This window comes from Channa argus, chromosome 7 (genome assembly GCF_033026475.1).
Source record: "Channa argus isolate prfri chromosome 7, Channa argus male v1.0, whole genome shotgun sequence".
NCBI lineage: Eukaryota > Metazoa > Chordata > Actinopteri > Anabantiformes > Channidae > Channa > Channa argus.
In genome coordinates, this window is record NC_090203.1 from 18,994,882 (window position 1) to 19,009,395 (window position 14,514).

At 39.0% G+C, this 14,514-nt stretch overlaps 1 protein-coding gene across 1 annotated transcript; it reads right to left on the reverse strand.

The window, feature by feature from the left end:
- Nucleotides 1-1,748: 1,748 nt before the first annotated feature.
- Nucleotides 1,749-11,687, reverse strand: gapdhs (glyceraldehyde-3-phosphate dehydrogenase, spermatogenic). Its single transcript, XM_067510753.1, has 11 exons — nucleotides 11,590-11,687; nucleotides 5,834-5,893; nucleotides 5,055-5,151; nucleotides 4,727-4,833; nucleotides 3,583-3,673; nucleotides 3,368-3,486; nucleotides 3,161-3,242; nucleotides 2,890-3,041; nucleotides 2,623-2,785; nucleotides 2,359-2,456; nucleotides 1,749-2,224 (listed from the first exon to the last, which is right to left on the reverse strand). The coding sequence occupies exons 2-11, from the start codon at nucleotides 5,860-5,862 to the stop codon at nucleotides 2,155-2,157; spliced, it is 1,008 nt and encodes a 335-aa protein (XP_067366854.1). The 5' UTR covers nucleotides 5,863-5,893; nucleotides 11,590-11,687; the 3' UTR covers nucleotides 1,749-2,154.
- Between the last annotated feature and the right edge of the window lie 2,827 nt (nucleotides 11,688-14,514).

The following is a 14,514-nucleotide window of genomic DNA, read 5'->3' on the forward strand; positions in this document are numbered from 1 at the left end:
TATAAAAGTTATGATGAAGCCACTTAAAATATTTTCAAAACAATACCTTTGGGTATTTACACCCTGACTTTTAACCCATACATTAAAATGCAATAAACAAAAAACCTTGTTTGTAACCATCAGACCAATCTCAGCACAGTCACATCACAAAAAGCAGCAATTGGCTTCACATTTCTCTTAATCAGTTTAGTGTTGGCTGCTGCTCATCTCTTGCCACCACCCCTGCATGAGCCCCAATTTCTCTCTGACGCATAATGTTGAAAGGTTTCTCAAGGTCCAGAGCTCAGGATCTCTTGAAAAGTTGTAGAGATGATAAATTCTTAATTCCTTATCATTAAACTAAGAACTTTCAGACTTCTTAAAAACCTAATCATTCTATTGCAAATCATAATTACTACATATTTCTGTTATTGACTTCCACGAAATTACGTAGAGCAGGCGCTTAGACTTACGCAAAATAGCGGCCGCGCCGTGTGTTATTTGTTATGTTTGGTGGACGGTTATGCCAGACGTCAACTTTGCCGCCATATGAGATCGGGCAAGACTGGTCTGTATAGAAATACAATTAAACACGAAAGCGCCAGTTTTCTGGATAAAAAACTTAACGTTTATATTTGTAAAACAATTTCAGTGATTATTTTTATATCACAGCTTAGATGTCATCAGTGTAGAAGAAATACTCTTTTGTCTACAGGTACTGAATCTATATTGTTTGGCTGCTAAATACTCGAGAGTTGTGGGTATCAAGGTAGGAAATTCAACCATTTCAGCTTGCAGCTTTAACACTACACTGTAATAAAGAGATGGCAGTTTAGGTGGAGGTGAAGGCAGCATCTAAAAGACCAGTCTTGGGATTTAACTATCAATGGATGGATATATTCAATACTTCTGCCTATAGTTACAGTACAAAGACTCCGTTGCAATGTCCTCAATAAACCAGCAGGTGGCATTCCAAGAGTTAGTAAAAACTCTCAAAGCTTTATTTATTTATTTAAGCACTTCCCGTTAAAGAGGAGGAAATTAAAAAATATATAACCAAGGTACAGAAAAAACTACACATTTATTGTGTTAGATGCAGTCTTCATTCTGACTGAATCTTGTGTCCAGATGCCTGAAGCTTGCACTGAAAATAAAGTGACATTTTAGAGAACAAATGGCCACTCTGAAAGTTATACTGTTATGATACCCTGTGTATTGTTGTTTTCACGTGTAATTAATGTTTTAATACTATAAGGGGAGTTAATTAACCATTTTCTATAATGTCAGGTAGTACTTTCTAACAGGTTTTCTTATCAAACAGGATGTCTAAAAATACTAGTATACATACTGTACTAGCATGTACATTGTCAAATAAGTACTTTTTACAGTACATTACCTTAGAATGTAATTTAACACACACCTTTATAGATGCTTTTATTTGTAGCAAACTGTTCTTCCTCATTTCTTTACAATATTCTTTAAGTTACAACAGGTGAAGTACTAAATTTGAGTGTAAAAATAAAAATGTCACAATTAAATTGAGGAGCCTATGGTTAAAATTGGGGTTAGATCAATAAAGAAAGGAAATGGGTCTGTACCAAGAGAAAACAAAACAAAAAACACGTGTTTATTTATAAACTGATGAGTGGTAAAAGTTATACCGTGTTATAAAATACAATACATATGTATTTGAAATATTTTTTCTGATTCTGTAGTGGTGGAGTTCCACAGGACAGCATGAAGATAAGATAATAATCAAACAAGGCAGCTTAGGGTTTTCTGAGTTTTATTTCTTTGTCTCCATTTTTTGATGGATTTGTCTGATGATTAAACTTTTAAAACACACCAACAGGGAGATGGATACAGTAAGTACTATATTTTGGAGCCATATTGACACATCTAATGGAAAATCTAAAGGGAAGTGGAGTGGGGCACACAGACACAAATACTGTCACCGACTTATCTTCTCGTCATTAAAGGAACAAACTGAAAAAACACTCAGAACACTCAAACACATAGATGCTGCTGCCTACTGCACACATAGTAGTAGAGTAGTAGAGCTGGGCTGTGTGATGCTATGACTTGGCTTTCGGTGGGGCTGATGTGTAAAAGAGAAAACATGGGTAGATGGTTGGGGTGGTCCCTTTCCTTTTGTCCTTTATGACCAGGAACTGTCTACTCCTTGGAGTGCATATGCAGCAGCAGATCAGCGACACGGTGGCTGTAGCCACACTCATTGTCATACCTGCAGAGAAAGGGTGGCAAAAGAAAAGAGCAATTAAATGAGAAATCAGTTTTGAAACGATAAATCAATGTTAGTCCTTTCCTCATTAGAGCATTGCTTTAGATAGGGACTAAACAAGACATCTGAAAACTAACCAGGAAATGAGCTTGACAAAGTTGTCATTGAGGGAGATGCCAGCACCAGCATCGAAGATGGAGGAGTGGGTATCACCAATGAAGTCAGAAGACACCACCTGCAAAACAGAAATGATTGGAATATATTTTACTTAATTTATTTAGTTATTTTCTCACAAAACAAGTATGAATTCTCTTAAATATCGTTTTTTCTATGCACTCAAAATGAACAGCACACACCAATGCTTAAACCCATTCGCCCCAACAAGGAACAATGTATGTTACCTGGTCCTCAGTGTAACCCAGCACTCCCTTCAAGGGTCCATATGCAGCCTTCTTGACGGCTTCCTTAATCTCAGCGTAAGATGCAGACTTACTAAGGCGGCATGTCAGGTCAACCACTGACACATCAGCCACTGGAACCCTGAAGGCCATGCCTGTAAGCTTACTGGAAAGAACAACAGAGAGAGAGAGGGGGCTTATTTAGTCGTTCCACATTTATCAGGTGCAGCTGTTGCAGTTCAGGTTGATGGCATATGTGTTTGCCCTAACCCGTTAAGTTCTGGGATGACTTTGCCCACTGCCTTCGCAGCACCAGTGGAGGCTGGAATAATGTTCTGGTGAGCACCGCGGCCATCACGCCATGCCTTGGCACTGGGACCATCCACTGTCTTTTGGGTGGCAGTATATGCATGGACTGTGGTCTACAAAGGAGAGTCTCATATTACATGCATGAAACATACAATGTCTTGTATCATTTAAAGCTAAAAATACACCCATAATTATTTTTAGCATAAATACATAATAGAATAATATGATTTACCATAAGAGCTTCCTCAATGCCAAAGCTATCATGGATGACTTTGGCCAGGGGGGCCAGGCAGTTGGTGGTGCAGGAGGCATTGCTATCGATAGAAAGAAGGACACATCATTAAGTTCCAGACTACCAGATTTATTTCAGTTGTAACTGCTCCTTGTAAAATAAAAACAGTACTGTTTCAATGCACGTCTAAGACTTATCGTGTGTTACCTGACAATGGTCATGGAGGAGGGGTCATATTTGTCCTCATTAACTCCCATAACAAACATTGGAGCATCAGGTGAGGGGGCGGACACAACTACACGCTGAGCTCCACCCTGGAGGTGAGTCTAATGGGTAGATAGAGGAGGGGAGAGCGCAGATTAGAAACTAGCAGTCAGTATGTATTTGTCAGTGTAAATGCATCTGTGTATCTGTATACATACAGAGGCCTTTTCCACACTGAGGAAGACTCCAGTGGACTCAACAACGTACTTGGCTCCAACACTGCCCCAAGGGATTTCTGCTGGCTTCATACTAGAGTTTAAGAAACAGCACAGTCAGTCTCATTAAATAATTACTGCTGTTCTTTAGTATTAGTAAACTTGGGGATAAAGGTCAATTACCACAGAAACAGTATAAAAGTAAAAACAAAACATACAGAGACAGACATGGAGCAAGTTTCATATATTGTGAGAGAAGTGAGCCATAGTGGAGGGAGACAATCTTGTTAGCACAGTATATCCTGTGGTTTTATGTTAGTGTTTGCAGCATTTTTGAAATACTTTTTTTCTGAAAAAGAAAATAAAATGGGCATGGGATGTAAAGATTAGGTGCCTTGCCAAAAAAATGATGATGTTTGAAAACGGAACACAATAAACCTCACAAAGAGGAGCTTTGAAACAGGAATGCCTCTTCCATAGGCCTCCGTTTTGTTGATATAGCCTTTTGAAGAGAGGCGCCCATTTCTCAATAGACTAAAACAACAGCTGGTGCTACGGTTTGGCAATGTAAATGTAATGTGCAATGTAAAATGTCTATTAGGATTTTATCACTATAATTATAATTTAATCAATGTTTTTTGTTTATATATATACTCAAGGCATACAATTATTCAAAAATATCTTTATTTATTTAAACTGTATGCTATTGTCCAGTAAATAGTCTGGACTATGTGGAATGTCAATAAAACAAAAATACCTCAGGCACGGCTGTACTTTTCTTTTCTTTTTTTACAAAAAATGCTTGTCTAAAGAAATTGTATTCTGGGCTCTGAACATTCCGAAATGCCTTCAACACTTCGACACAGAACTCGGTAGCTGATGAAGGAAAATGATACCTAAGAATATTATTAATTATTAGTCTGTCATCCTAAGCTGTTGCGGCAGCTAATACACAGCGACAACATAATTTGTTGATTAGGTGTTTGTCACACAAAAGTTTTTAAATAAAACTGATTTGATAGATTGCCCAACCCTTTCTGGTGTGTGTAGGTTTAGCTGTAGCAGTGAAGCCAAAGCCAGCAAAAAGCCTCATGCAAATTCATTCAGAACATCATGCCTCTCAAACAGTCATCCCGTCGTCACTTACCACTGGAAGACAGAAATGCTGTTGCCATCGACAATAAGCTTGCCATCCTCGTGTTTGACATCACCAGCGTAACGGCCGTGGGTAGAGTCATATTTGAACATGTAGACCTAGGGGGCAGGCATTTATGCAATTACAAAATTATTACAGTAAGAGAAACAGGTTAAAACTTTGAGATTAAAGGCAATCTCTGTTTAGGTAGTAGGTTTGATTTATAGTATGCACATAGTTAACAGTTAACAATAGATACAGCAGGATTAAACCACTGATTTAGTGATGATGCTGACATAATACAAATAATAATTTAAGTATGAGCAATTTGTTTTCTCACCATGTAGTGCAAGTCAATGAAAGGGTCGTTGATAGCCACAACCTTGATGCCCTTCTGAAGGCAAGCCCTCAAAACCAGACGGCCAATACGACCGAAGCTGCAGATTGAGGTAAGGGGAGGGAGAGAGAGACACACACAAAGAGGGTTTTAATAATTGGAAAGTTCCTCAGGATGTCAAAGCTCTCTTTGGACCTAACATGAAACTTCTCATAACCTCACACAGTTTTGACAGCCCTTTAATTTCAGTCAACATTTAGAAATCATGAGTTCTTAAATTCTTATTATTGCTTCACTGCCTTTGAGTTGTCATTAAGATCAGTGAACAGGCCTTTTAACTTTCAAAGGACAGAATCTTGGTCATGGAGCTGTGAATGAATAGTGAAGAAGTATGTGTCCTTAGTAAACTTGTTAAATAAAAGAGGTGCAGGTGGGAGGAAGGACCTTCAACATCGTATCAAAGTAAACTACAGTTTTTACTGTGCCATTACCAATTATGTTGCTGTTCTGCATTACAATTGTACTAATTGGACTGGTGCTGAATGGGTCCACGCTATCATACGTTGCATTGAGAGTGGATGTTATTGAGTTATTTCACCTATAGACCAAAGTCCTTTTAATAACTAGTAACTAACCACCGGAAATTGTTGAACAGTCGATCTCCATCCGCAACAATTGTTGTGAAATGTCAATCTGCAAAATATGCTCTTAAATCAGTCCTAATCAATCTAAACTCATCCACAACCACTATGTTAATTAAAATTTGGCTGTTATCAACTTACCCATTGATTCCAACACAGAGGTTTGACATGGTTGCTGCTGCTTATGGGCTGTGAAGTTACCTGAAGAGAAAAAACAAAGTCAATCACTTAGAAACACTACAACTGAATGATGAATATGGCATAAAAATGCAGGCTTAGTAATTTCATCTACCAGGCAATACACTTAGTGTCCCTGGTAGCAATGCCAGGATTTACTGCAGCTTAATAATGTGTCAGCAAATTTGCTCTCTTCTTTGTCACTTAATATAAACATCAGATGACAGTCATGAAAACAAGTGTTATGCTTATATAGTATAACATTATGAAAAGATCCTGTGATTCAAAGTAGACAAGACAGAAAGAGTCGAAGAGCAAGATTCTTTTTCTCTTCAGTGATGGCAAAATACAGGCTGTAAAATAGCAGGTTTTATGTGCATCCGCTGCAGGGGTAGAGAGTTATTACATGCAGCGACATGTTTGGAAAACAATGGGATATGAAGGGAGGGAGATCCTGGTAGGCATGTAACCTAACAAACAGAGACTTGTTTAGTGACTTAACGCAGAGGAAGCCTGGTCTTGAGTCAACTATGTGACCTCCTTTCTCCTCTGCTTTCCACTCGTTTTCACACTATAAGCCCATCTACTTTACAACCCACACCTCCTCTCTCTTCTCCTCCCACTGTTTCGGCCCCAACTTTTCTGACTGTTGCCTCTTTTTTCCTTTCTTGGACTCAATCTTCCCAATAACGCCACCTCTTTGCTGCTATTTATATATTTGCACAAACAAGCATGGTCTGCTGCTTCCCAAGTCTAAAAGTCATGTGATCTTTCTTACTGTATGGAAAAGTGACATCAATCTCTTCAAACTGCATTAGAGCATAAGTATTAGCACCATCAGTGGCAAACATTTTTGTTTGGATTGAGGCAAGTGCATACAGAATAAGTAAGGGCAACACAGATTGACCTTGAAACTGGCTGGCTGTCATTTTAGACTACTGTAATCTCCTAATCTGTTGTGTGTGTGTGTGTGTGTGTGTGTGTGTGTCAGTGGGGAACACGTAGGATAGGCTGTCAGTGAGGTGAAATGCATTGTGGGAGAACCTTTAATACACTAAAGATGTAACCAGATTACATTATCTCTTGCACATTCTACCACACAATTTCAAATATAGTACATGATGCCCAGGAACATTTATCACAGATTTATTCACGTGTCAGTGATCACAAAGAGATGCTCTCTGAAACTCTAACACTACTTTCTCCTACCAGTCACTAGTCAACAGTTGCTGCCACTGGGTCATTTGTAGCATATTCTTGTTTGTAACATCTTTTCAGTGTGTGTTTATTCCTGTCCTTGGAAGGCAGAGCAGCCATTTTGTGTTCTGCTGCTAGCATCCATAATACAAGGTCAGAGAGAGAGAGAGAGAGAGAGAGAGAGAGAATACAGTACCAGCAAGCTGTTCTCAGATTTCCTTTGTCTCCTTTCTGTTTGGCTCCCACTATTACCTACTATGCATTGCAAGAACTGCAGTGAACTTTGTTCTTTCCTAAGTGTAAATCTTAATTGATTCTGGTAAGTATTGAAGACTATATATACACATGTGTGTCAGTCTGCCTGTATGTACTTGGTGACGCTTTCTCTCAGGTGCTTTCTTTCATCGTTGGCTCTCAAGCCAACAATATGAAATGTTTGTGTTTGTATTTAAAATATACTGCTATCTGCAGCTGTAATGGATAAATAGAAATGAAATACTAGCGCTTCGTGACTATGTATCCAACTTCCAATCTGACTTTTATTTGCAAGTTCTCAAGCAGCAGTAGGAAAAAATCCTCCATAAAAGCTGAATACCACTCATTGCCAGCACCTCATCCCACTTCACCACACAGTCCTGCCCCTTAGACTGTAGGCCAATCAGCTCTGATGTGGTATTCAGCACACACCCTGTGACAGTCCTCTCGTGTTCCAGCTATCAGAGGCAGTACTGTGCAGAGCAGAAAGGTAACATATTGTTAACTCTAACTAGCAATCTGCTGAAACTCATTAAAAAACAAGAGGCAGGCAGATGGGCAGACATATAAAGTGTGTCAAGAATTATTCAACATTTTTCTAACCATTTATAGCCAATTACAGATTTACTACATTTTGCTTTTGGCTATTTATCAACGGAGGTCTGACTGTAGGAGTTATGTACTGAAAACTGCTATATCTTACAAAATCTTTGCATTCTCTATTTCACCAGCTTGAGGTCAAACTGTCAGTCCATTTCATGCATGGTGCAATCCTCTCCTTATTGGTTAGACAAAGATAGGAAACAGTCAGTCAGAAGAGTTTCAATAGTTTCCAATCCTCCTTTAATAGAAAGTATACACCGTTACACATAACTTCTCAACCAATTACTCTTTATGTCTCTGTCACTCTTATCACAATAACTCTTAGTTTTCCTCATTTGATCACTTTGCCTTAATTTTCTTTCCTTTCATGTTTTTGTGCTTTATCACCTTCCTCTACATTTTTCTCAATTTGTTTCTCTCTCACTTGTTTGGCTCTATTGGTACTCTCATCGCATTTCCCCCATCACCCAAACTAATCATTAAAATTCAGCACCCCCCACACCATTGTTTGCCTGTCTAGTCACCATCATTTGGCACAACCCTACCCTCCCTTTGAGCTAAAATCTATTTTACTAATACAAACCCAGAAACCTTTTCCATTAAAAACACAGACAAAAGGCTCCATTATGCATACACACACACACATTCACCGCCAGTGCCCTGTAAGTTTGGGTTAGCAGGAAGATGTCAAATATTCCTAATAGGGCACTGGTCCTGGCTACCCACTCTCCACTCTGAAATTAGACTGTGTAACAAGAACAAGACAAAACTGCTTTGGTCCACAAATAGGGGTGTTCTATGTTCCAGCTCTGGATGTGCCTCTCTAACAGTGTGGTCTGCTGGGTTTATTTCCTTAAATTGGCGACAGTTAGACACCTAGTGCTGAGTCACTCTTGAGTTCCTTCTCTCTTACACACATCCTGGGCAAAATGGCTGTTGACTAAGTCATTTGCAGAGAAAGATTGGGAGGGGCACTTATATTAACTAAAAAAAAAAAAAACGCTCTTCTTTTTAAGTGGAAAAACTGTCACTTTAGAAAAGAAATTACACATAACAGTAAAGAAGGATGAATGACTTGTAAGTAAATTAAGTAAGTAAATTAGTCCCAGGAATATAAAATAGATTATGTGGAGCATCCATGTCTCCCTACTAACCTGACTGTAGTCCATGTTTGGTTGGAATAATAGGTCATGTGTTTTGGTTGTCCCTGCACAATCCTATTGGCTAATTGGCAACACCTCACTAAGCAAAGGGGCAATATGCCAGTCACAGTCACTAAAATTTGAATTTCAGACATTAAACTGACAACCCCAATATATATCACTCACAGAGCACAATTGTCTGCTAGAGTAAGTAACTGCTAGATTCATGACAAAATAAGCTAAAATGTATGAGCATTACATGCAATAGGCTAAATATTTCTGTGTTGGAAATGGCACTATAATAATGATGGGCCTCAGAACACGCATACTTTAGCTTATAAAGCTGGCCTACTTTTATATGGATATTGCTTGTTAAGCTTTGTTTAACCAGGAGATGTAGATCGCTTTTATAACATATTGCATACAGACTACACGAGATCACAAATAACTGTTCTTTCACTTAAAAGAACAATCATACATAAATCAGTAATGTTATAGTACAAGACAGAAGAGATTAGTCCCTCAGAAGAATGAGCTTCTAACTTCATACTCTGCTGCAATTCATTTCATTACTAAGTGCCATGCTCTGTTCAGACTTATGGAATGAGTAATATGGCGTAGTCTAAGGCATGAGGAAGCCAATCTCTCCTTTGATCTGCATGCACCAAATGTCCCTAAGAGGTTTTTAACTATAGAAAATTAATGAAACTGGAAGAAATGTTAATTTTGACATTTCATTACGGACATTTGTATTATATGCATATTAAGCTGGCGGGATGCTGAATAAGAAAGGCTTACTCTAATCGAAATTACAGATGTTGTGGAGATTATGGTTATGTGGTTAAAATACTTTCTAAATAAAAAAAATACAGCAAAATTTGTATCTCGTGGTGAATAGAATGAATGCTAATTTCTTTCTAAACTTATCATAGGGTCCCAAATCCCAGCACAGTACTTAGCATTGGCCTAGAGGTTTATAGCCTGTTATTATTAACCTTCAGAACTTGAGCTATGTAAAGTGAAAATCTTATTCTAGCATTGATTACCAATTTCAATAGAGAGACAAGTTAATCAGCATCACTAAATCACTGGGCCTTCTATGACCTTCCTCAGCTGAAGTGATGACCTTCAGCATTGAGACAAGGCCAGACATGGCTGCACCTGCAAGTACCACACCTACAAAAAAAAATCAATCAAAGTAACTGCTTTGATGATTTGGATGCTAGGATATAATGGCGCACATTAACTTTCTAATATTTTTAACAGTGGCATCTAGGCTTTGATATATTGAATCTCAAAAATCCATTTTTGTGTTTGCTTCCCAGTTTTCTCCACCACATATGTAACGTTCGCTTTTAAAGACGCAGGCCTCTTTGCAAACCGCATCAACAAGTCAGTCGAGTGTGAATTCAAACTGCGGCGGAATCATGCGACACTACAACAGCTCTTTGCCCTTCCAATTCAAATGCATCAAGGGGTTTTCAGGGCGCCTCTTTCATCTTTCGATATGACATTAAACCAAGGGTATTCGTTTGTCCCGTTTCGTTTCTTGCATCAGTACTAGCTATTCAGACTTCATCATCAAGAAGAGAGAAGGCACGTAGCTTCACCTCTTTTCACGTAACCTTAACGTTACTCATTCAGCTCCTAATGGCTTGTAACAGCTCGCAGCACGAATGCAGACGAAGTGATTCGGCCAGATATTACTGTAATCTCATTTCAAGTTCATCTATACTTAAACAAGCTGTTATTGCGCAGTTTGCTGTAGCTAACATGGTAAGATATATTACTGTATTAGGTTACATAACATGGAGACTAATCCACTTCCGCAAAGATGCAGCATTGGGAGCTCCAATGTCACGTCACGTGCGCAGACAATTCGTTTTCAGATAAGTGAATTATAAGATAAATTAAGAAAGAACCATAATTAAAACATGCATAATTTCTTCGTAACAACAAATAACTCTTTATTTGTTTAATTCATTGGCGACTTTACAAGTGTTGTTAATATTTTGGATTTATGACGGACTTCGAGGCCTTGGCCTGCATCCCCTCCCATCCTCGTTTCTCTCTTCCTTCCTGTACCATTACAGTGTGCATCGAAAAGAGACTGAAAGAGTAAGCGATTTAATCATCCTGACAACATTTTAACTTAAAGATACTTTACTCCAATTTAAACCGAAATCAGATTTTTAAAAAGCTTTAAGCGTCAAATTTTCCTTACAGGCTAACATCACTGGTTTTCGCAGGTCGTTTACGGATTTTTATAATGATAGTCTCTCGAAAACATGCTGCCTATTTAACTTGAACGTTAAAGATGACTTATCGTTTAATCTAATGTTAACTCAACGTTAGTTAACCATGCGGATACCGTTTTGCATCAACAGATAAACTGGCGTTAACGTTACAATCAGTGATAGATTGAAACGTTTCTAATGGCCGCAGTTTGCACGATGAAGGCAGAGTATTAAAACCTCGTCGTTACATGTACCACGGCACACTGAATGGAGTGTGGCGTCTTACCTCACGGATGATGCTGCTTGAGCCTGTGTGCGCAATGCCCAGTATGCCCTTCCGTTTTTATATTAGACACGTGCCTCCGACAGCCTGGTCGCCCTGACGACGTGACGTCACGCCATCCTTTGCTGCTGCTAGAGTCCATTATGAACGAGGGACTAGTCACGGTGTCTTTACGGCTGCCATAGTAACGCTATTCTGGTTAACATCTTACCCACACAACAGTATTATAAATATTGTGTTGAAGATGAAAAATATTATCCACCTGAGTGAAAGCTAGACAGAGAGACAGACAGACAGAGGAGAGGTAGGGAAACTGGCAATATGCCAACCTGAAAGTGGCGAGGAATGATGAAGCATTTTATCCCATTGCTATTATGCACAGAGTTGGACACGTGGATATGTAGAAGCATTGGGCCAACATAGCTTGATAATTAGAATACACAAACACAGGAAGCAGCAGCCGCAGCCGCAGCAGATCTTAGCAGTCGGAATTATGTTACAATGTTCATGTAATTGGTAGGTAGATCACACTCTGCATGTGGTGGGGCCCTGGAGAGCTGCACGGTCTATACAAGCATGGGCCTCATTGTGCATTGATCTGTAAAGGAATGCCGCTGGACTGCATTCAATCTATGTGTGTGTGTGTGTGTGTGCGCGCACTTATAAGGATGGATGGACAAATGTTATGTAAGAAGCCATGAATCTAACATGCCATGTCCCCGTGGAGACAAGCTGTTGTGCTGCTAAATCGACTTCGTAATAATATCGTATGCTCCCTTGTTAGATCACCACCTTATGAAAGAAAAAACTCTTAAATCAAACATACATTGAATGATATCGTCTCCTCGTGTCAGAAAGGACTATAAAGCCTACGTGAGGGATGATGCGTAGTATAACACAGGAAATACAGTGTAATTCGAGCAGGAACCCTCACTGACCAACATTTCCACACCCATCGTACATCCCCTCACATTTCCCGCATTTCGTCATCTCTGGGTTGCGTGGGATTTCCGCATTGTAAAGCAAGAATGGTAGTGTGCAAAATGTGAAGAGAAGTTAGGTACGAGAGAGCGCTCAGGTTAATAAAATTCCCTTTTTAATAGCCATGATATTTGTGGGTTTTTAAAAAATCTGTTTTTAGTAGTAGTAGTAGTATTACTATCCATCTATGTATCCATCTGTCTATCTGTTTGTTTGTGATCTTTTGTAAAGGGCTGAGGATATCCAAAATACAGTTAGCCTTATCCTGAATCGACCTATTTGTGTAGTTATAAACATCTTTGTAGTTTAGCACCACCCGTGTATTGTAGCACTATTCATGTTCACAATCTTAACTGTGGCGCCATCATCTGGATACATTCTGCACACAAACACTGCTGTACATGCATAACTAAGTGTAAAATGTGAAACAAGTAATAAATGTGTGCAAGATGTTTAAAACAGGTCTTGTGCCTTGACATAATTAGACTTTTTCTGTTTGGTATCAGCATATCGTGCACAATGAGGTACAGGCAGCATACAAGAGGTTTTAGAGTGGCCTTTTGCAGAACATTTACATTTACATTTAGTCATTTAGCAGACGCTTTTATCCAAAGCAACTTACAAGTTAGGGCACCTATGTTTGTGGAGCTCAGTCCAGTGGAAACAAAAAACCAAAAAAACCCCCCAAATATTTATATATATACGTATGTATGTATGTATATATATATATGTGTGTGTGTGTGATTATATATATATATACACACACACACACACACACACACACATTGGAAGCAATGGCAAGTTTTTCTTGCAGTAAATGTGGAACCTATCATTATGTTTGGTCTGAGCTGGCAATGGGTCTTATCCCTGGGATGTATGTGACTTGACTGTACTCAACAGCTCTGTTGAAAGTGAAGGAGCCAGTGGGACAGGCACATTGAGTGCTGCTCCTGCACTTGTTTAATATTGACTGGGGATGGGCCCATGTTGTGAAAACCTAGGTTGCATGATCGGTGGGATGAATGTGATTAAACACGTTTTGCTCAGTTTGGTTTGTGTGCACCAGATGGCGCACTTGCCTTTCACATTTATAGAATTGTTTTGCTGCAAAGGTGGTGTTGGTATCTAGTCACTGTCAGTGGAATCTAATTCTACACAAATGCCAAATTGTTGTGAATATGAAAAAACAAAACAGTATCTAATAAATGCATGAAAAACATATAGTGTAATGAATTACTTAATTGCTGTATGGACCACGGTGAGTGGTTTGATCCCCGGCCATGGCTATATGTCAAAGTGTCCCTGGGCAAGACACTGAATCCCTAACAGCCCATTCCCCTCCCCAGCTGTGCAGTGCTGGTCCAAGCCCAGTAGAAATTGGGGAAGGTTGCGTCAGTAAGGGCATCCGGCGTAAAAACTGTGCCAAATCAACATGCGGATAATGATCTGCTGTGGCAGCCCTGAACTCACGGGATAAGCCGAAAGGACAAAAAAAAAACTTACTTAATTGCTGTATCTGTTTTATTTAGAAATAGCAAAAAGAGATATGCTTGTGCAGGCCCACGTTGTGTGCCTTGTTTGGGTTATGCTGATGAGGATTTGGGACATGCTATTTAATACGTCTCTTTTGAAAATCACAATCATTATCATAATTTTGCACTTTTTAAAATAACTGTATATGCACTTTTAGGTTATTATATTTCATCTTGGGTGTCGCAAACACAACAGGTTCTCCAATCAAAATGTCATCCTTGCAGTGCTTCCCCCAACATTATACATGTCCAATGAAATACCAGCATCCTTGATGTCTGCAGTGAAAGCTAATTCCTGCTGTGTTTTAGTTCTTTTGGATCCAGATTTAACAAAGAGAATATTTCTTTACACACAATATCTTAATGGACACCTTCACTGATTTTGAACTTTATTCTTTTGGTTCTAGTTTAGGTA